Source organism: Cololabis saira, chromosome 3 (assembly GCF_033807715.1).
Source record: "Cololabis saira isolate AMF1-May2022 chromosome 3, fColSai1.1, whole genome shotgun sequence".
Taxonomy (NCBI): domain Eukaryota; kingdom Metazoa; phylum Chordata; class Actinopteri; order Beloniformes; family Belonidae; genus Cololabis; species Cololabis saira.
Window position 1 is genome coordinate 34,556,661 of NC_084589.1, and position 19,412 is coordinate 34,576,072.

General features: G+C 39.1%; 1 protein-coding gene across 1 annotated transcript; it reads right to left on the reverse strand.

The window, feature by feature from the left end:
* Positions 1 to 295: 295 nt before the first annotated feature.
* Positions 296 to 17,681, reverse strand: LOC133440636 (myelin-associated glycoprotein-like). The gene is made up of 17 exons (XM_061717959.1): positions 17,637 to 17,681; positions 17,171 to 17,302; positions 15,349 to 15,744; positions 14,732 to 15,052; positions 13,957 to 14,289; positions 11,643 to 11,918; positions 11,284 to 11,562; positions 11,094 to 11,202; positions 10,724 to 10,802; positions 9,158 to 9,559; positions 6,679 to 6,704; positions 6,297 to 6,403; positions 6,008 to 6,142; positions 5,689 to 5,865; positions 5,382 to 5,505; positions 4,305 to 4,371; positions 296 to 2,043 (listed from the first exon to the last, which is right to left on the reverse strand). Exons 2-17 carry the CDS (start codon positions 17,229 to 17,231, stop codon positions 1,636 to 1,638), a joined length of 3,300 nt encoding a protein of 1,099 aa, XP_061573943.1. The 5' UTR covers positions 17,232 to 17,302; positions 17,637 to 17,681; the 3' UTR covers positions 296 to 1,635.
* Positions 17,682 to 19,412: the final 1,731 nt, after the last annotated feature.

The window sequence follows — 19,412 nt, forward strand, 5'->3', positions numbered from 1 at the left end:
AAGTTTTTATATAAAAAAAAAAAAAATGTGATTTGAATTGCTCCAGATATTGTATTTTAAAGCAGAACCGAATAATGTTTGTATCAGGCTGATATGGTTCTTATACACAGGTAGGTAGTATACACTGTGTTGGTATCTGTCCATCAAAGAATTAAAGACAAAAACCCCCAATGCTCACTGAAATAACTAACAAAATTAATAATAAATAATAATTTGCAGTACATTGATTCATGAAAAATCAGACATTCTTTTTCACTTGTGGTTCAACAGCATCATAGTTAAAAAAAAAGGAAAAAAAAAAGAAAAGAAACTGGCCTATAAAAATTATTTGGTACTACTATAAAATAGTGACATGTTAAACTAAAGTGTGTTCCACAAAAGGCACTGTGTGTGTTTTCAATCTTTCAGTATGACTAGTCAAAGGTAAAAAGTTGTCACCCTGCTGTTTGGTGTCATGGTTAGAATAAAATCTCAAGACTGCCAAGACACTCAGGTCATGGGTCCTCCAACAGGATACGGACCCACAGCACACAACTAAAAACACCCGAGGATAATAAGCCCTCTAATGAGCCCTGGTCTAAATCCTACATCTGTGGAAAAAGCTGAAACATGCAGTCTGGAGAAGACACAATTTTCATTATTCAATGTTCATGAAATGGCTTTAAATTCTATCCGTTTCAAGTTATTTCTGTAACCATTTTTATGCACCACATTTCTAAGTTAAAAAAAAAAGTTTCCACATATGTACATCTCTAAGCTCCTTCCTCCTTCTAATCTTACATTTTCATCATAAATAAAAGTTATAGTCCTTATGTTGTACAATTTGACTGATATGTTCCAATGTACTATACCTATCTATTTCCATCAAATTCTGATAGGATTGCATCACAAATGATCAAATCCTGACCCACCTCAGTGGCAGAAGTCTCTCTCCTTCTGACCTTGACTGGTCTGGGTCTGGATGTCAGCAAGGTGGACTGATTAATGTTCAATGTATTATTCATTTCTATAGATTATAATGAGCCAGTGATGGAGTTTGGCTCTCTTTTTTCAGCATTAACACAAGAGGCAAACATCAAAGTATGAACAATAGAACTTATTTGTGTGGACAAGTCAAATTAGGGAGTTTCTGCTTCATTCATTACAATAACTATTGTTTGTTAGTTGGAGTTTTCTTTTGAAAATGAGTTTATCCATAAAGTCTCGGTCGGTTAGACCATGGTTTTACTTTCAGCACAATTTTCAGTCTCTGTGCAAGTGAGTGAAACATGAAATAGATGTGAACTAATGTTGACTTTCTCTCAAAGAACTAACAGAATGGAGTCGATGACAACGCAACAACGGAGTGTTTATAATACTAGCTTCTCTGTGTGCTCACTTTTCTGTTCATCATTAAAAGAAGACCTTGATCGTGGACTTGTAACACAAGACTGTGTTGCTGCGGATATACTGCCGCAATCAACCATAATCTACAGCCACCAACCTAATTTCAAACTTTTTTCTTTTTGGTGCCAGTTCTAGCCTATCGACAAATGGATTGATGGGGTTCTCATGAAATGGTGGTTAAATCTATTTTTAAGGCCTCAAAGTGACACCTGAGCTTCAAATACAGTACGAGAACAAGATCAAACTTAATCATTCTGTGACTTCACCAACGTCCACATCTGAAGTCTGGGCCATTATTTCTTTGAGGTTGGAATAAGCATCCTCAGCCGGCGGACTGGGGTTCTGATTCTGGCTCAGCTCCTCATCGGCCTTCGTCGTTACCTCATTCTCGTTAGAGTACACCAACATTTCACCGTCCTCTCCGTTATTGTTCCGTCTCTGCTCTAATTCCTCTCTCTTAATCTCAGCGTACTCAGTCTCTGTGGTTTCCCGTTTCTCATTCTCCTCCTCTTCAGTTTTCCTTCTCATCGCTGAGAAGTCGATGGCGGAGTACTCGGCCTCTTTTGGTGCAACTTCCCCATAAGGTACCAGCAGCTCGTCGGACTCGACTCCTCCTTCTGCTGCTGCCTCTTCATCTTGGATCTCATCATCTTCAACCTGAAAGGTGCAGAATGGCATGTCGTTTTATAATTCAGAAAATTGTATGAAATAAGAAACTTTGATATGCACCGGTAAACGTCAGTCATGGAAGACTTAGCAGTAACCTTTTTATGCATTTTGCTGGCGATAATCTGCTTGTTTGTCTTTTTAATGATTTTTCAAATTTTAAATACATTATTCATGTTATGTGAAGTTTTTTTTGCAGACGTATTTCTAACATTATGAGTGGAATATGTCTTTCTTTAGTGATATTATGTCGGGCATCACGAGAGCCCCATCAGTCTTGCATTTCCTGACATTTCTTACAATAATACAAGCTATTCTGCTTTCAGAGTTTTACATGGGAGTTCATTTTTATTCTGTTTTATGATGAAATCACAAGAACAGCTGAAAGTAACTTTAACATTGCTTTGTAAAACTATATTACTGATTAAATGGACTTGGTGTCATTTGTTTTGGCACGGCATCAGATAAAGAGTTACATTTTTTTTTCAGGGAACTGACTATCATGAGACATTTACGATACCCGCTTATGTCTCTGACATGTACAACCAAAGAACAGCAGCGCCCCCTACTGGACAAACATGTCCATTGTCCAAAACCTTTTAGTTGTTCCTCCAGGGGATTTAAAACTGTAAAAACTGCTATCTTTGGACCTCTTATCATTACTTTTAAAAGAAAAAAACAACATCATGAAAGTTATGCTTATTGCTGATTGTGCCATCATCATTTTGACTTATTCTTAGAGCAAATCTTTTATTTATTTATCAATATTACTGTGTTTGTCAGTACTGTCAGTGAGCCAGAATTAATAATCAACATACATTCGATTCGACATTTGATGTGACATTTGTGTATCTTTTCTTTATTCTGGACCTAAAGGATGCAGAAAATTGAAATTTCTCTTAAAGTTTCAAGATCAACTTCAAAATAATTTGGAAAACATATAATATCAATCTGTATTAGTTAAAGAAAAAATAAATAAACCTTAAAAATCACTGGAACGCACACCAGTGATGATCTGACTTGGTCTCACAAACACACATCAACTCATCATCCAATCCCAGAAACTTTCCTTTTTAAGAGAGCTGATAAAAAATGTCAACCAGAAATTCTCAATAGCTCCTTCTACAGGAGTAGAGCAGAACCTGTCAATACACACTCTGCCACACTCTGTGGCACCGAAACCGCACCGCGTGGGAGAGGAAGACCATCCAGTGTGGAATAAAAACTGCACAGTGCATCTCTGGAGCTACCTTCATTACATTAACACTATCAGCTTCATATTCACTTTGATTATTTCTGTCAAGCGCTTGATTTTCACACATTTATCATTTTCATCTGTTTATTTAAGGACAAGCAAGCAAAGTAAGAATTGGATGGGTTTCGCATATATCTTTTATTCAGTTCAGTTCAGTTCAAAATATTTTATTTAATGTGTAGAGTAAGACAAGGGTGGGCTTGTAAGGATTTCACGGTGTAAGGGAGTGGTCTTTTAAAGCAAATAAAGGCCATGTATTTAGTGCCGGGAGCCAACTGTGCCTTCTAGCTGTCTGTCTGGCTGCTGCTTAGCTAATGGTTCTGGCTTCATGAGATACATCTTTTCTGGGTGCCACACTTTACAGCAGTCTAATTAAATTAATTAATGATGGAATAATGAGATGAAGTGAATACTTAGTAAAGTTGTAATGCAGCACAGCTCATGTTAGAGGAGCTTCACACCAGCTCAGAGGGTCAGATTTATGATTGGATGGATTAACGATTAAAGGACTAAATCAAAGGATTAAAGGACTTCATCATGTAGAGGTTGTTATGGGACTCATAGTTTCGTGCGAAAGGCGCAGTTGTTCAATCTTGTGCAGAACTATTGATGCAATGTGGAGGCGAGGAGGTTGTCCACCTCTGAACCAAGCTGATAAAGAGTTGAGGATTTCAATAGCCACCTGATAAACTTTTCATTTAGGCATCAAAGACATGTACATGTTGTGATGGCGGATCACAGCTGGACTGACTCCCTCGATTCCTTTTACACTCACATCGGCAGCTCGCCTGCATCCTCGGCAGGAGAAACCTGCACTGCAACTGTCAAAGTTACCGTCTTCACTGGATCACTCTCAGGTCATTTTATTCGTCTTTTTAATCATTCACAATTCAGGCAAATAACAGGAGCTCAAAACGATGCTCACTGTGGTTTATAAAGTCCTGAAAAAACTGATAAACATGAATTTATCTGATAATGTATCTAATTATTTGATTACCTTTGAAGCCGTTTGAGTTGTCACCATCTCCAGGTCTTCAGACAAATTTATTGACCTTTTCTTGTAACTGTGAAAGAATGTTAGCAAGTGTTAGCATAAGTGTTACTTTATAACCATAACTAATGAAAAATAAAATGGATTATTGAATAACAGCTACAGTTGAAATGGGTCTTTCGCAGGTCTGACGTTTCTGGTCAGTCCGGCCGCTCTCCAGACCAGGGGTTGGCAACCCAAAATGTTGAAAGAGCCATATTAGACCAAAAACACAAAAAACAAATATGTCTGGAGCCGCAAAAAAGTATTGTATAAGCCTTAGAATGAACGCAAACACATGCTGCATGTTTCTATATTAGTTATAACTGGGGGAAGATTTTTTTTTTCATTATGCACTTCGAGAAAAAAGTCGATATGTTGAGGAAATAGTAAAGATTTCGTGAAAAAAGTTGAAATGTTCAGAAAAAAGTAGAAATGTTGATAAAAAAGTTGAAATGTCAAGGAAATAGTAAAAATTTCGTGAAAAAAGTTGAAATGTTGAGAAAAAAGTCAAAATTTCGAGAAAAAAGTAGAAATGTCAAGATTAATGTTGAAGTACAATCTCAAGAAAAAAGTCGAAATGTCGAGATTAAAAACGAAAGGAAAAAGAAAAAAAGGAAAAAAAGAAGAAAAAAGAAAAAAAAGAGAAAAAAAGGGAAAGGAAGAAAGAAAGGAAAAAAAGGTCAAACTTTTTTTTAAAAGCTCCAGGGAGCCACTAGGGCGGCGCTAAAGAGCAACATGCGGCTCTAGAGCCGCGGGTTGCCGACCCCTGCTCCAGACAAAAAGGGTCAAACTGTGATCTATCTCTCACGCCTGTGCTGCATGTGCTGATAAGTGTATGTATCATGTAACACGGACGTGTACAGTGACGCTGCTCATTGTGTGCCATTATAATGACCCACAGGGGTTCTGATAAGAAAAGTTAAATACGGGAGCATTTTTGGCAAGGGAACTAATCCAAGTTAAGCTTTTAACTGTTCATGAGCATTCTGAAGAATCAACAGTATTGGGTGCTTGAATAAACTTCAAAATGTCCTACTTTACCTCTGACACTTCACTGCCAAACAAGCGATGATGGCTGAGACTGTCATCCCGACTATAACCCCAGCAGAAAAAAGAGCGATAGGCGGCAGCTTTTCCATCGTCTTTAACAGTTGTGTGGAAAGACCTGTGAGAGAAACGGGTAAAAGACAACTTTGGTCTGCATAAAACTGTAGATTTTAAAAGAGAAGCCACACACACACACACACACACACACACACACACACACACACACACACACACACACACACACACACACACACACACACACACACACACACACACACACACATCCTCTTCCGTGTCTTACTATGCTCGATGGAAGAGTTTCCTGCAGTTGTCACAACGCCGACAGTGCTGACTTGATTTGGGGTGGTGCTGCTGACATTTCCCAAAGTTGTAGGTGTAGTTGTAGCAGCAACGTCACAGGTCAGGTTCTTTGTCTGAACCTGACATGTGCAGTTTTCCGAGACATTTTGACAGTAAACTGTAAACACGGATGAAGGGAACAGCACACAAACAGTACGTTTAAATCAAGAAAATCTTCCTAAAAACATGTGGCTCCAAAATCAGAATAAAGGACACGATGGTGAATTTATTCTTTCTATAAACACCTGAAAACTACTCACATGTTAGATAAATATTTGTAGCGTTTTCAAGCTGTAATGTGCATGAACAGAAGGGATCTCCCACATTGTGTTGAGTCACTTTGCAACTGAAGGTACTGTTATTATTGCCTCTAGCCATGCTTATTGTAGAGACATCTGAAAAGTGTTCATGTAAAGGAATGTGAACAACAGTACTAAACCAACATTTCAGAGAGCTCAAAAATGAGAACTGAATTTTTCAAGATGAAAAAAATTAAAGATGTAAACATTCTTGTAAACTCCTTCTAAAAGTGGATGTTGCTTCTCCTACCTTTGACAACGAAGACCAGAATCAGCAGTCTGACAGCAAACATCCTGACTGGATATGGACAGCCAGTCATTTTCCTCCACAGGACCAAGTCTTCGCTGGTTGAAACCCTGTCATGGTTGGCAGCGTAGATTAGAATTCAGGATGCTGCACATTCAACAACTTTGTAATTGAACACATTATCTCAGAATCTCAATATGTTGTTTTAGCGTGAATTCCTTTGTAATAAATGGTCATTTAAATTACTGAACTGTAAATATAAAAAACAATCCTGAGCTTCAGATATTCTCCAATCAAATGCTGTGTAAATGAAAAAAAAAGCACGTTGTGGCTTCAGTGTAGGATGAACTTCAGATTCAGAAGAAAGTAGTGAGATGATCTTTACCGTTCTCTTGTCCGCCTCACAGATCTCTGCTCTTAATTTTTTTCTGTAGACTGTCTCTTCTTCTCAACATCGTCTTTTTCTACTTCTTCCTTCTTTACACTCCAGAAAGTTTCCAGGAAGTTTGCACTGCTGATCATCATTTCCTCTCTCACGGTGACTTTCTGACATTCTCACACTTAGTTAAAATGATATTCATCAACGTGACAATAAGGCACTCCAATTTTTTTTGTATTTCTTATGTTGTTTTGACAGTGATGTAGAATACACGGTGAAAGGGGGGTTTGACCATTTGCTAAATTCTGTTAATTTGTGGATGCTGTCGATGTCCCTGTGGTTGCTAAGGACGGGCAGGTGTTAAAGGTCTTGCCAGCTGCGAGTCCGTTGGGGCGAATCTTTAAGCTGCGTCTGCAGCAACGTCCCTTACCTAAAGAGGGCAAAATTGTTTAAAAAATAACAAAAAACTTTATTTTGTTTAAAAAAAAAAAGTAAAGATAATGATTCAGATACTGTAAACTTTTAAGCAGACTGACTCCTGCAATATATGTTTAAAAGGGGAAGTGATCTGTAACTTGAACAACATGAATTCAAGAGTGCAAGCGGTGTCAACATATGGTCAGGAAGGAAAGACACAAGCAGTTGTTTTAGAGAAGCAGCTGCTGCCGTACATCGGCCTGGAAGGACTCACAAAACCATTTTCAAGCTACTTGGTTTAAAGTTTCAAATGTCCACCGGTACAGAATGTACCAAATAAATCACACCAGGCAGATCTTAAACAAAAGGAAAGATTCAGTTGTTTATTCATATGTGAGAAAAAAGATTGGATTTATAAAAGAAAAATCGGACTGTGTATATTTAAATTCTGGATTTCTGCTTTGAGCATCTTCGAAAGATCTTCTATATATCTAACAGTATTGTTGTAAAAGCTGAGTTATTTTGTGGTGAAGCTTCTCAGCAACGTCACCACTGAGCTAATTATTGATTTATCGTTGCCAACACTGGAAACCCCATGTTCTCATTTTGTCCCTTGTAACTTCCTGTTTTGGTCAGTTCTTGGTATCTTTAAGCCTTTTCATTGCTTAGAGACACAAACACTACAGAAACTTCACTCCCTGACTTTATTTAAAGAATGTAGTTTCTGTTGGGGAAATAAGTAAAGACAATGTTTCGGATACTGCTCATGAGGGGCCACGCTGATTTCCACACTACATTTTAAAATGGGGAGGTAATGTCTACAGACCAACAACGTCAACAAAGATAACAAAGGCAACCTCAACCAAACAACCAGGAAAAAAATAATGAAAAAATAAAAAGAAAGACTTCACTGTGAGTAAAACGTGAAAACAGTATCAGCTATAGTGATTTTTTTTCTGTTTTGTCAAATTGTGATTTGTGTTGTTTCATCTACAAACCTCGCTTTAGAAACACAGAGAAGTTAAAGCACAACAGAGACTGCAACACTGAAAAGTACGCTGCAGGTTTGTCAATCTCAGTTTAATTGCAATGCATGACTGCACAATACATACAAGTATTTTTCCCCTTATTTCACCTGCTGCTATGTAAATGTGACAACTGGGTGAGCTGGATAAGGCCATTGTGAGTATTTGGTCAACGGCACTGTTTGTGTGCGCGTGAGTGTGTTTCCTTCACCAGCCCTCTTGGAAGTCTACTATATTTTATTGTTCCCTCAAGTAAAGGGGGATAAAAAAAGGGAAAAATAATTTGAAGGAAAAATTAAAATTTCTACCAAAGAGGACTAAGATCACTGAAAGTGCAACGTGAAAAAGTGGGAAAGAAAAGACTTTTCACTTCCAGAAACTGAGATGACCTTTCTCCATGGACCTGCTGGCTGGTGGGTTTATCTTCAAACACTCAGTTTCCTCACAGAACTGTATAACTAAAAAACATACTACAATCTACACACACACACACGCACACACATACATATACATATACACATATATATATATATATATATATATATATATATATATATATATATATATATATATATATATATATATATACACACACACACACATACTGAAATCGCTGTGTTATTAACAGACTTGTGCAGACCTGCTGTCATGCAAATGATGATCTATTCATGCGGGACACCGGACCTCCAGCACTGGAATAAAAAACCTCTTCAAGTGTGTGTTTGCATAATGTTTAACCGAAAGACATAACCAATGGTCTTAAAGAAGTAATTGTTGCAGCACATCAATCTGGAAAAGCTGATAAAAATGGTTCCAGACTATCTGGGGTTTATCAGTCTAAGTGAAAAGTAGTCTAAAGCACACAATCTTCCATGGAGTGGACAATCCCAGTAAATGTATCCCAAAGGCTAACCATGATATACTCAGGAAGTACAAAAAATAATCTCAGACCCGGTGGTCCTCTCTGAGCAGGTAAAGGTTAAGAACCATGACAGCACAATCAGAAGACGGAACAAGCTGGAAATAATGCTACACAGTCCTCAGACCTCCTCAATTAAGTCCTTCACACTGGTGTACACTGCTCCATCTGTCTCTTCTGCCCCATCCGCCTCTTCCTCCACTTCCGGCGCTTGGCCTTGTGTATCCTCATCTGCATCCATCAGCTCTTCTCCTCCTTCTTTGACCTCCGACATTTCCCCTTCCTCTCCATCATCGTCTCCCCTTTCCTCCTTTACTTTTGTCTTAATTTCAGCATACTCAGTGTTCTCTCGCTCCTTCGCCGCCTCCCCGGGACTCTTTCTTTTCAACGCAGAGAAATCAATGTTGGCATAGTCCACATCATTTGACTCCCAGTTGGATTCGGTGACTGCTTTCTCCACCACCATGGCTGCATTCATAGCTCCCTCTTGGAGACCGTTCTGATTCTCAGGTAGGTTGTTGTAGATCTGTTAGATGCAAAGAAAAAGATTTATCTCATACAGCATGTTCAAAAAGCCAACACTGGGCATGTTATTTCTCTTGTCTTCCTGTTTTATAAACTGCAAACCATTCTTCAAGTCATGTGATCTGACCTTCAGTTAGAATAACAGATGAGCACAATGTGCTTAAGCCGAGAACACACAGTTGTATTTTCTCATGTCTCGACTAAAAGCACCCAATAAACATTCCCAGGCCAAAACCCCCGATGACATAAGATCAAGAGTATTTGATCTGCATAAAGCCAGAGCGAGCTGCAAAGTCATCTCAAATTGTCCAGTCATCCATCAGCCCACAGTCAGACCGACTATGTCTATAAATGGACCTGGTTTAGTACTATGGATACAAAAAGTAAAGTGGGTTTCAAGCCAAGCTCGGAACCAAAGGGTAACAATTAAAGGTTTGGGAAGAAGAAGAAAAAACAACCTGGTGCACCCCCTCTGAAGTTTAGAAATAAGAATTTGCGGGGGAAAAAAAGTCAAGAAGAATACACTGTGCTTTATGCAAAAAGGGTACAAATTCTCACGTTAACCAAAATATCCTACACTATCTGCACAATCTAAATATCAAAGTAAGCCCCCCGCAGAATATTTTCAGAATGCGTTCAGTGAAGACATGAGAAATGATCATTATTAATAAGCGTTAACACCTTGTAACTGTCGAGTACTGTAACTATGGTGAAGGCTGAATCACATTTCACGGCAAATAATTGCAGAAAAAACAGGAAATTCAGACGTGTTTTTTGTAACACGTGTTACTAGCGGACTTGAAAGCAGTACAAATGAAACTGTGGCTGTTAAAGAAGACATGGTGTTAACAGAGTGGAAATAATAATAAAAAAAAGAAAACTTCCTCTTTGCAAATGAGCAACTTTAAACTGCTTCCGTGTTAATTGTCATGTTTCCTTTTCTTTTTTTTTTTTAAATCAGATTTTTTTTTGCCAATCATGGTGAGTTTCCACTTTTTTAAATTGAATGTGGTCCTGAAATGTACAAAAGTGTGTATTTAAAAAAAAAAAAGTATTATTGCACCTCAGTGTATAATAAATAAACACAAGGAACAATTAATCCCCTTAAACCTGAAACATCCTCCCTCAAACTACACTCGTGGTGAGTATTTGTGATGAAAGATACCAGACGATTCTCTTGATTATCCTGATCTGTCATCATCTCCCAAGTCTCGTCTACATTTCCGGGGCTTTCCGTTTTCTTCCTGCAGAAAAGTCAAGGTCAAGGTCAAATGTATTCATAGACCACATTTATAAAATGACAAGATTGACCAAAGTGCTTTGCAATCAGAAAAAACTATAGAAACTGAAATCATCACGTAAAAGCAGGAAAATATAATAAAAAGCATTTAAGAAACAAACTCAAAATAGCAGTACAGTCTTATATCTGTCGGTGTGTCATCAAACGGGTCGAAATTAAATCAGGTTAAAATGTATGTACACATATCTAATACGAATAACAACAAAAAAATCATGTTGAAATAGTAATGACGCACCTTCTGCACGTTTTGACCAAACAACAAATGACAGCTGACAGGAGTAATCCAGTCAGGAAGGAAATGATGACATCCAGCCGCAAAATTCTTCCCCAAATGTTTTTTTGTCCTATGATAGAAACGTTAATGACAACACTAATGCAAAGCAGTGGTGAAAAAGTGACAGAGGTGATTAGAGGAAAACATGTACCTCCTGTTGTGTCTTGCAGGATTGGGAGTTTTTCTGTTGCTTCCCCTTTTTCATTGCTGCTGCGACATTCAACAGTGATGTTGCGATGGTCTTTTCCAGTGACGGTGATGGAGCTGTTAACAGTGTGTTGTGACACTGTGGTAAAAACAGAGTACTCAGTGTGTTTCTGCAGCAGCGGCCATTCAACGGTGGGTACAGGAGAGCCCTCGCTGATGCACACACAGATCAGAGCCTCCGACCGAAGCACACATCCAGAATCATGTCGGATTTTTCGAAACCCTGCAACCACAACAGTCCCGACAAGCAACAGTGAGATGTGAGGATGACTCTCCAAATCCAGATCAGCAACATCTACTTACAAGTTACAGTCACATCAGCATACACAGTCTCCGAGGAGTTCCGATGTTTTGCAGTGCAGGCGTACTCTCCTGAATCCTCCGCCGTGGCATTGGGGATGAGAAGCTGGGCAGATCCATAGTTACCGTCGGAGTTCGCTCCCAAGTGCAGGCTCGTGTTGGATCCACGTTTGGTCCACATTACAAGTGATGGGGGGAAGCTGTCAGCGCTGCAGGTTAGATTGAGATGCTCTTCCTCTTTAACAGTTGTGCTCCCAGTGATCCTAGGTCTCCTTTTATCTGCGGAGTGTTTCAGCATGTTGTCAATTTTCGGTATAAGAGATAGTTTTGAGGAGGTTAAAGAGATGTCTTATAATAAAGGCATATCTTTTTAGGTGGAATTGATGATGCGTGTCAAATTTGCAAGAACGAGGTGGATTTCAAAGAGTGCAACCAAATTCATTAGCCTCTTCCTTCTAATCTCTGTCAGTTACTACATCTCCTGAATCACATCTCCAAAGCGCATGACGACATGAGGACACACCACCAACAAACACCCACATTTCGTCTTGGCCATTACCACACATTACCACACTTTCTAATGCACATACACATTTCATGAGTTTATTTCACAGCTTAGTTGATAGTTTGCATGTTTTATATGTAGGTTAGTTTGTGATTTACGACTCAGAAGGTTTCAGAGCCTGTAAAAGTTCCCACAATGTGCAATTTTGATCTCTTTTCATACTGATCAAGCTCCAGTCAGTTTTCTTCTGATCCGTCTCAGAAACTGCCTGGGTCTGTTTCAGCCGCTCTGATCATTCTGCTGTCACTGGTTACCTTCCTAAACCAATCAGACGTGTTACTGCCAGTCATGTGCCACAGCAGCCAAGACGATTGGAGGGTGTTTATTTTTCATGTGAACATGTCTAAGGGAGAAAGGCCTGACCCCATGTGGAGATACAGTAGGTGCATGAGCAGGGTTTATCTGAGCAAATCTGCTGAGGCAACAAATGGTTGCATGAGCAGAAATTTGTGTTGTGTTGCCTAATCAATCATGCATTCCCAAAATGAGACCTAGATGGCCTGATATAGTAGTTTAAGGCTATTTTAGAACTTTGAATGAAAGAAAAAATTGAATGTTTCCTTTGATCCCTTGAGTGTTGTTGATCGATCATCAGTTGATCCGCGGTTCTCGACTGCTCCGGCTCCGGGACCCACTATCGCCGCTCGATGAGAAGCCGTAGTCCAAATTGTGGAAAAAGTTCAACTTCTCAAATGTATTTAGTGAAAAGCTGGTGCAGTTTAAACCTCAGCTTGTACAGAATTAGTGACGATTCAATTCACGATTTCCAATATGAAATAAAAAAAGTGCGACAACCAAGAAGTAATTCCAAAAAGGCTCAAAACTATGTAACTTTGACTGAGGCAAAGACCTGCAACCCATCCAAAACGGGTCCACTTCTGGGTCCCAGAACACCAGTTGAAAATCACTGATCTACAATATCAGTTTGAATACCTTCTGATATTATTTAAAGATACATTCTTTATTTTGCATGTGTGTAATACACTCAGCATTTTATCAGCTATATTGTAGGTGTACCTTAGGAAGTAGCTAAGTACTATATATGTAATATGTAATACCAACTGTCAGCTCCTTTAAATCAGGCCTAAAAACATTACTGTTTACTCAAGCGTACTCCTAAATTAAATACTTGCCTGCTGTATTCTACTGCACTTATTTTTAACAGCTTGTGCTTTTTATTATTTTACTTCTTTTCTTATCATTTTATTTCATTTATTCGTTATTTAAGCATACTCTTAAATTATCAACGAGTGCTTTTATTATTTTACCTTCTTTTCTCATAATTGTATTTCATTTTATTTGCTATTTACTGTTTAATTATGTTTTGCCGCTTTTAATGTCAATGTAAAGCACTTTGAATTACCTTGTGTTGAATTGTGCTATATAAATAAACTTGCCTTGCCTCGTAAAAGGATTAATTGTATGCACTGACTATTTCTTCTCTGCGGAAGTCAGTAAACTGCCTATGGCTCCATAACGTGATGCAAGCTCCTGTGTTAATAGTCCACTATTGACTCAGGAACAGTAGATAAAAAAAGAAAAAAGAAGTGTTAAAGAAAGAGGAAATGGTTTACATTATCTGCTACTTTCTGTACCCGTAGAGCATTTTTCTCTAAAGATATTAAAATATAGAAGTTGTAAAGCTGAAAAGTGTGAGTTTGAAAAGCTACAGAAGTTATTTAGAGGGAATAATAAGACTTGAAACTCTAAAGATTCTACAGTGTTGAAAGCATCAACTATATGTGCACTCACATATCACTGTAACGTTGATTTCTTCCCTCGTGGTGTTGTTCAGGTATTCTGCTATGCAGATGAAGAGTCCAGAATCTTCCGCTCCCACTTTAGAGATGAAGAGGGAACCCGTCCCATTTGCTCCTTCCAGCAGGTAGGTGTCCGAGTCGTTCAGCAGACGGGAGTCGGTCTTGTTTGACATGTAGGTGTCTGTGTCGTTCTGGAAAAGAGTTCCCACTCCAGATTTCAACCACCTGATGACCGACGGAGGAAAGCTGTCAACGCTGCAGGTCAGGTTCAGATCCTCTCCCTCCTTAACAGTTGTGATGCCAGTGACATGAGGTCTCCTAAAATCTGTTGAACACATTTTAAACAAAATATTTGAAAATTAGATAGCTACAAAGCACATTAAGACTTCCCTAAATACAGTATCATATAACTTCAGATATTTTGCTGTGCAGCTGTAAAGTCCAGAATCTTTCGATGTCACATTATGGATGAGAAAAGAACATGTGCCACTTTCTTTTTTCAAGTCAGTTAAATTTTTCTTCACAAAAAGATTTTTGCTCCAAATTTAGTTCAACTGGCTTTGGACAGTGCAGGTCAGATTCAGAGGCCTGCCCTCCTCCACAACTGCATCCCCATTGATTTCAACCCTTTTCACATCTGTGACATCAAAGGGCCAACCAGATGACTCTGTGGCCTAGATACAAATCCTGGCCATCTAACTTTGTACAGCTGTAAAGTTAATTAGAGGTGAAATATCAGGCTTTGGGATTGTGAATGCATTACTCACAGTTCATCTTCAGAGTCACAGTGTCCTCTGTGGTTGCACCACCTGTGAACCTGACCTTGCAGGTGATGTTGGTGTCGTGGTGATCAGCTGAGAGGTTGAACTTCAGAGTTGAGCTGTGTCTCTGTGCGACAGCTGACACTTCATCAGTCTGGACACCAGTGATGTTTCCTGGGATGTTTGAGTCCTTCTCCCCTGCCCGCCCCCATGTCCAGGTGATTTCAGGACGAGACCCCGAGCAGAGACCAGGAGCAGTGCAGGTCAGCGTGCTCTCTTGTCCCTCTGTCAGAGGAGGAACCTTCAGCGTGGGCTTCTGATTAAGACCTGATGGAAACACAGTCCACTTAAGGAATCAGATGCAGAGCCTTAAGATGACCAATTACATTTAAATTACCGTATTTTTACTAGATAGTTTGACATATTAGTGAGTAAGAGTTAGGTTGTTTGTTTGCTTTTTTTTTTACAGGAGTTTCAGCTTGTAATAACTGCACACAGTGGTCAACAAAAGACAAAATGTATTTGTGCTTGACTCTGGAAAGCGCCTAGAGACAACTTCTGTTGTAATAGACACTATATAAATAAAATTGAATTGAAAATAAAATTTAAAGTATGTGTCCTACCGTTAATAGAGATGGTTGTTTTTGGAGTGAATGTCCATCCACTTGATGAACCATACAAGAGACCATTAACTCGGACCTGATATGATCCAGAATCAGACTCCTGCAGGTCATTGATCATGATGCCGCAGTTGCCACCAGTCTCAGAGCCCAAAAGCGACACTCTTCCTTTAAATCCAGGAATTGGTTTTTTGTTGGCCTTGTTGCTGTGAAATATCATGTCAGATTCAACACATTTCTTAGGTCCTGGCTCACATTTGAACCAAACCACATACTGGGGTGTGAAATAAGTTGTGAAAGAGCATGGTATCACAACACAAAGTCCAGCCTCAGCTCTTAGTTGTTCATTCAGGGTGACACAATATCCACTAGTACAATGTTCCCTGCCTGATGCACCTGCTGATCCAAAGAAAAAAGAAGATTAGAGAAAGACAGTTTTTATATTTCTAATTTTGGACTGGTTCAGGTTAATATTAAAGTCAAAAAACACACTGGCACAACAACTGTGTGGTGTATCATTTTAACTGGCCCTCAGCACGAAAGGAGGCATTGTACTAAATGAAACACCATCATGATAATGTTATCTCTTAATTAGAAAACTGAAAATCACATTTCATTGGTTTATCATTATTACGCTTTGAAGGCAACAAGAAAATCTATATCGTTGTTTTCTGACCATATACTGTACACCCTGAACCTTGTAATAGTCTTGGTGTTTATTTGAGCCTTGTTTATCTTTAATGCTGTCAGGATCTAGTCCTAAGGTTCTTTCAGACTACATGATTACAGGCCAGATTTGCCACTCACAGAGCTGGCTGATGGGTCGCTGGCATATTGCTTGGTGGTCAGCGATCGGGAGTCTACACTTTATTGTTATGTGTGAACAACTTAAAGACTTGTCAGAGATGCTAGCTGACTCATCTCTGAGCCCTTTCCCGCAGCCAAGAAATATAAAATATCTTAAGCTGTTAGGCTACAGCCACAAGGCAATTAGGAAAGTGTAATTGCCCATGACCTTATTGTTATCTTGCAGCATCTGTTCAGTTTGCAGCATGGTGGTCTCTATCGTGATAGTTTGTCTGAGACTGGCTGCTCCTGGCCATCTTCCTCTACAATGCACACAAACGCCCTGTATCACTTGTTCCCTCCATTGATTCATTTCCAACTAATATACTTGTGTTTTGCACACAACCATGCCTCATTTCCCACATACCCACCTAAATCAGCCAACTCTGGAACATGGCCTGAAAAAGGTCTTGGATCACTTGTGCAATTTGCAAGAGTTCCTGTTTTGTGTTTTCCCCTGAATGTGATTTCTGATTTTGTTGTTGTGTTAAGGTCATGTGCCCTCCTGTGATTTCCCCCACTATTTTTTCCCAACCTGATTTCTTCACCCCTGCATTTAGTGTTTTTGGTTCATTAGCTGTAGCATAAGTGTTTTTGGTTTAATAAAGTGTGTTGTTTTATCACAGCTTTCTTGGATCTTGAGTCATCTACAGAAAATGCTTAAAAAATACTGCAATATTTCATAAATCACTATCAGATACACATAGCAGGTACCAACTTGTATCTGGGAGTAAGTCACATTACTAAGTGGCATGATGGAAAACAATATATACACATAAGAGGGTTCCTGCGTGGGTGGTGGCAATGGAAAATAATTGGGGTGTATATTTTGGCACAAGCTGTTCAATGTGTTCTGGCTTTAAATGTCACAAAATTGGAAGCATGACAGGAAACTACAAATAAATAATTAAAAAATTAAACATAATATTCAATCTTAGCAGAATTCTGAGATTCAAAAGTAGAAGATTAGATGTGTTACCTATGTAAGCACTTCTTTCTCTCAGAGAGAACATCAGAGTTGCCCAGATGAGAACAAACATCCCGATTTGAAGCTTGGTCCTTTAAGTCTCTCCGTCCACAAGACAAATTTCAGTGGGGTGAAAATGCAGAACTACAGTAGAATCAATGGAAATTCCACATTTAACGTAACACATACAGTGCAGGATGTTACATAGTCACTTTACAGTTGCAGGACTCCACAGACTTCATTTGTCTTTCAACTAATAATCTCTTTTCAGTGATACATTAAATGTACTTGAATGATTTTTACCGTTCAGCTGTGAGATTAGTGTACTAAGGATTTTGATCTTCACAATAAGGAGCTCACTTTTAGCTTCAGACCATCCGTATTATTTAATAACTCCATCAATTGTGACGTGCAGACCTTAAAATACACCTTTCTACCAACGAAACAAGACTTTAAAAACAATTTAGATGTTGTTTACCTCTCCCTTTCTCGTTGTCGTCGTCCTTTCTCTCCCCAACTGTCATTCTGCTCTGAAGTTCCTCTTCCTCTCCCCTTTCTAGTTTTTCTTCATTGGGCAACAAGATTTCAGTAAGTGTATTGGTGCAACCCCTACAAAATATCTCCGGTATGACAATCTACATTTCTAAATATGACACTGTGATTTTTACAGTGTGGATTCTATTAAACATCAGTCATTTAATACTGAAATAAATAGAAACTTATTCTTGTATGTATTGTCCCCATGATCATAGTCTTGGGAACTTCCTCTTCAATAAAGGGGATTTTTGTTGAAGAGGTGGGGAGAAGTGTCCGGTCTTGCTTGCTCACGTAGTCCTGCAGATGGTTTAAATACCAACTAACATACATAAAGAAACCTTTACATAAATGAACACACACACACACACACACACACACACACACACACACACACACACACACACACACACACACACACACACACACACACACACACACACACACACACACACACACACACACAAGCTCAGTAGGCACAGGTGCTACTATGAATTTTTTAATAACACCAATAATGCCACCCGGAATATTTCACCCATGAAAAAGAAAATCACCACAATATCCGTGCTGACCATAAGCCAGGCTCAGGTTCACTCGCACATTTGGGGCACAGAGATAAGAGTAAGGTTTTACATTTTTTATCCACGTTTATTTCCACCATTATATCACCCAGTGCTCTACCTAAGCTACAGTCCTGGGCATTTCTCCCTCTACCCCCCCGGGAGGCCCTGCACTGAGCTCAGGTCTCCTCCTTATCCTGAGGAATGAGCAGCCGCTTCTTTTCACCAGACAGGGTGGGGCTTCTCTGGCCGTACGTAGCGCGTGGAAGGATCACGTTATTCCAGCCAGAGGGGGCATGTGTAGCCCAGGACTTTTGCATGTTTTTGTGAGCTCACAGTAGCTACCCATGGGAACACGGGGAGAACATGCAAACTCCACACAGAAAGGCCCTTTCACCAACCCCACCCAGGGTGTGGGCACTGAAGACATGGGGGAACTTAACACGCACTTCAGCGCCCACAGCGCCCTGAATTGAACCCAGGGCCTTCTTGCTGTGAAACGGCTGCACTACCTGCTGCGTCACCGTGCCCCTAAGAGTAAGGTTTAACAAAAAAAAATTGTATTAACAACAACAAAAACAAGAAAACAATTCATTAAAAACAGGGTTTAGGAAGGGATTAGATGGTGTTGCCATGGCCTCCAGTACAACTGTGTGAAGCCTTGGTGTTATTTTCGATCAGGATTTGTTATTTAAACAGCATGTTAATTAAGTTTGTAAGCGTTTTTATAAAATTGTTTATATGAGTTTTCCAACCACATCAGGCTTACCCTTGTAAATCACTCACTCACTCACACACGCACACGCACACGCACACGAAAACACACACACACACACACACACACACACACACACACACGAAAACACACACACACACACACTTTCTAATGCACATACACATTTCATGAGTTTAGAGCTTAGTTGATAGTTTTGTGATTTACGACTCAGAAGGTTTGAGAGCCTGTAAAAGTTCCCACAATGTGCAATTTTGATCTCTTTTCATACTGATCAAGTTCCAGTCAGTTTACTCTGATCCGTCTCAGAAACTATATATATATATATATATATATATATATATATATATATATATATATATATATATACATACATACATACATAAATATATATACACATACATATATATGTGTACATATTTACATA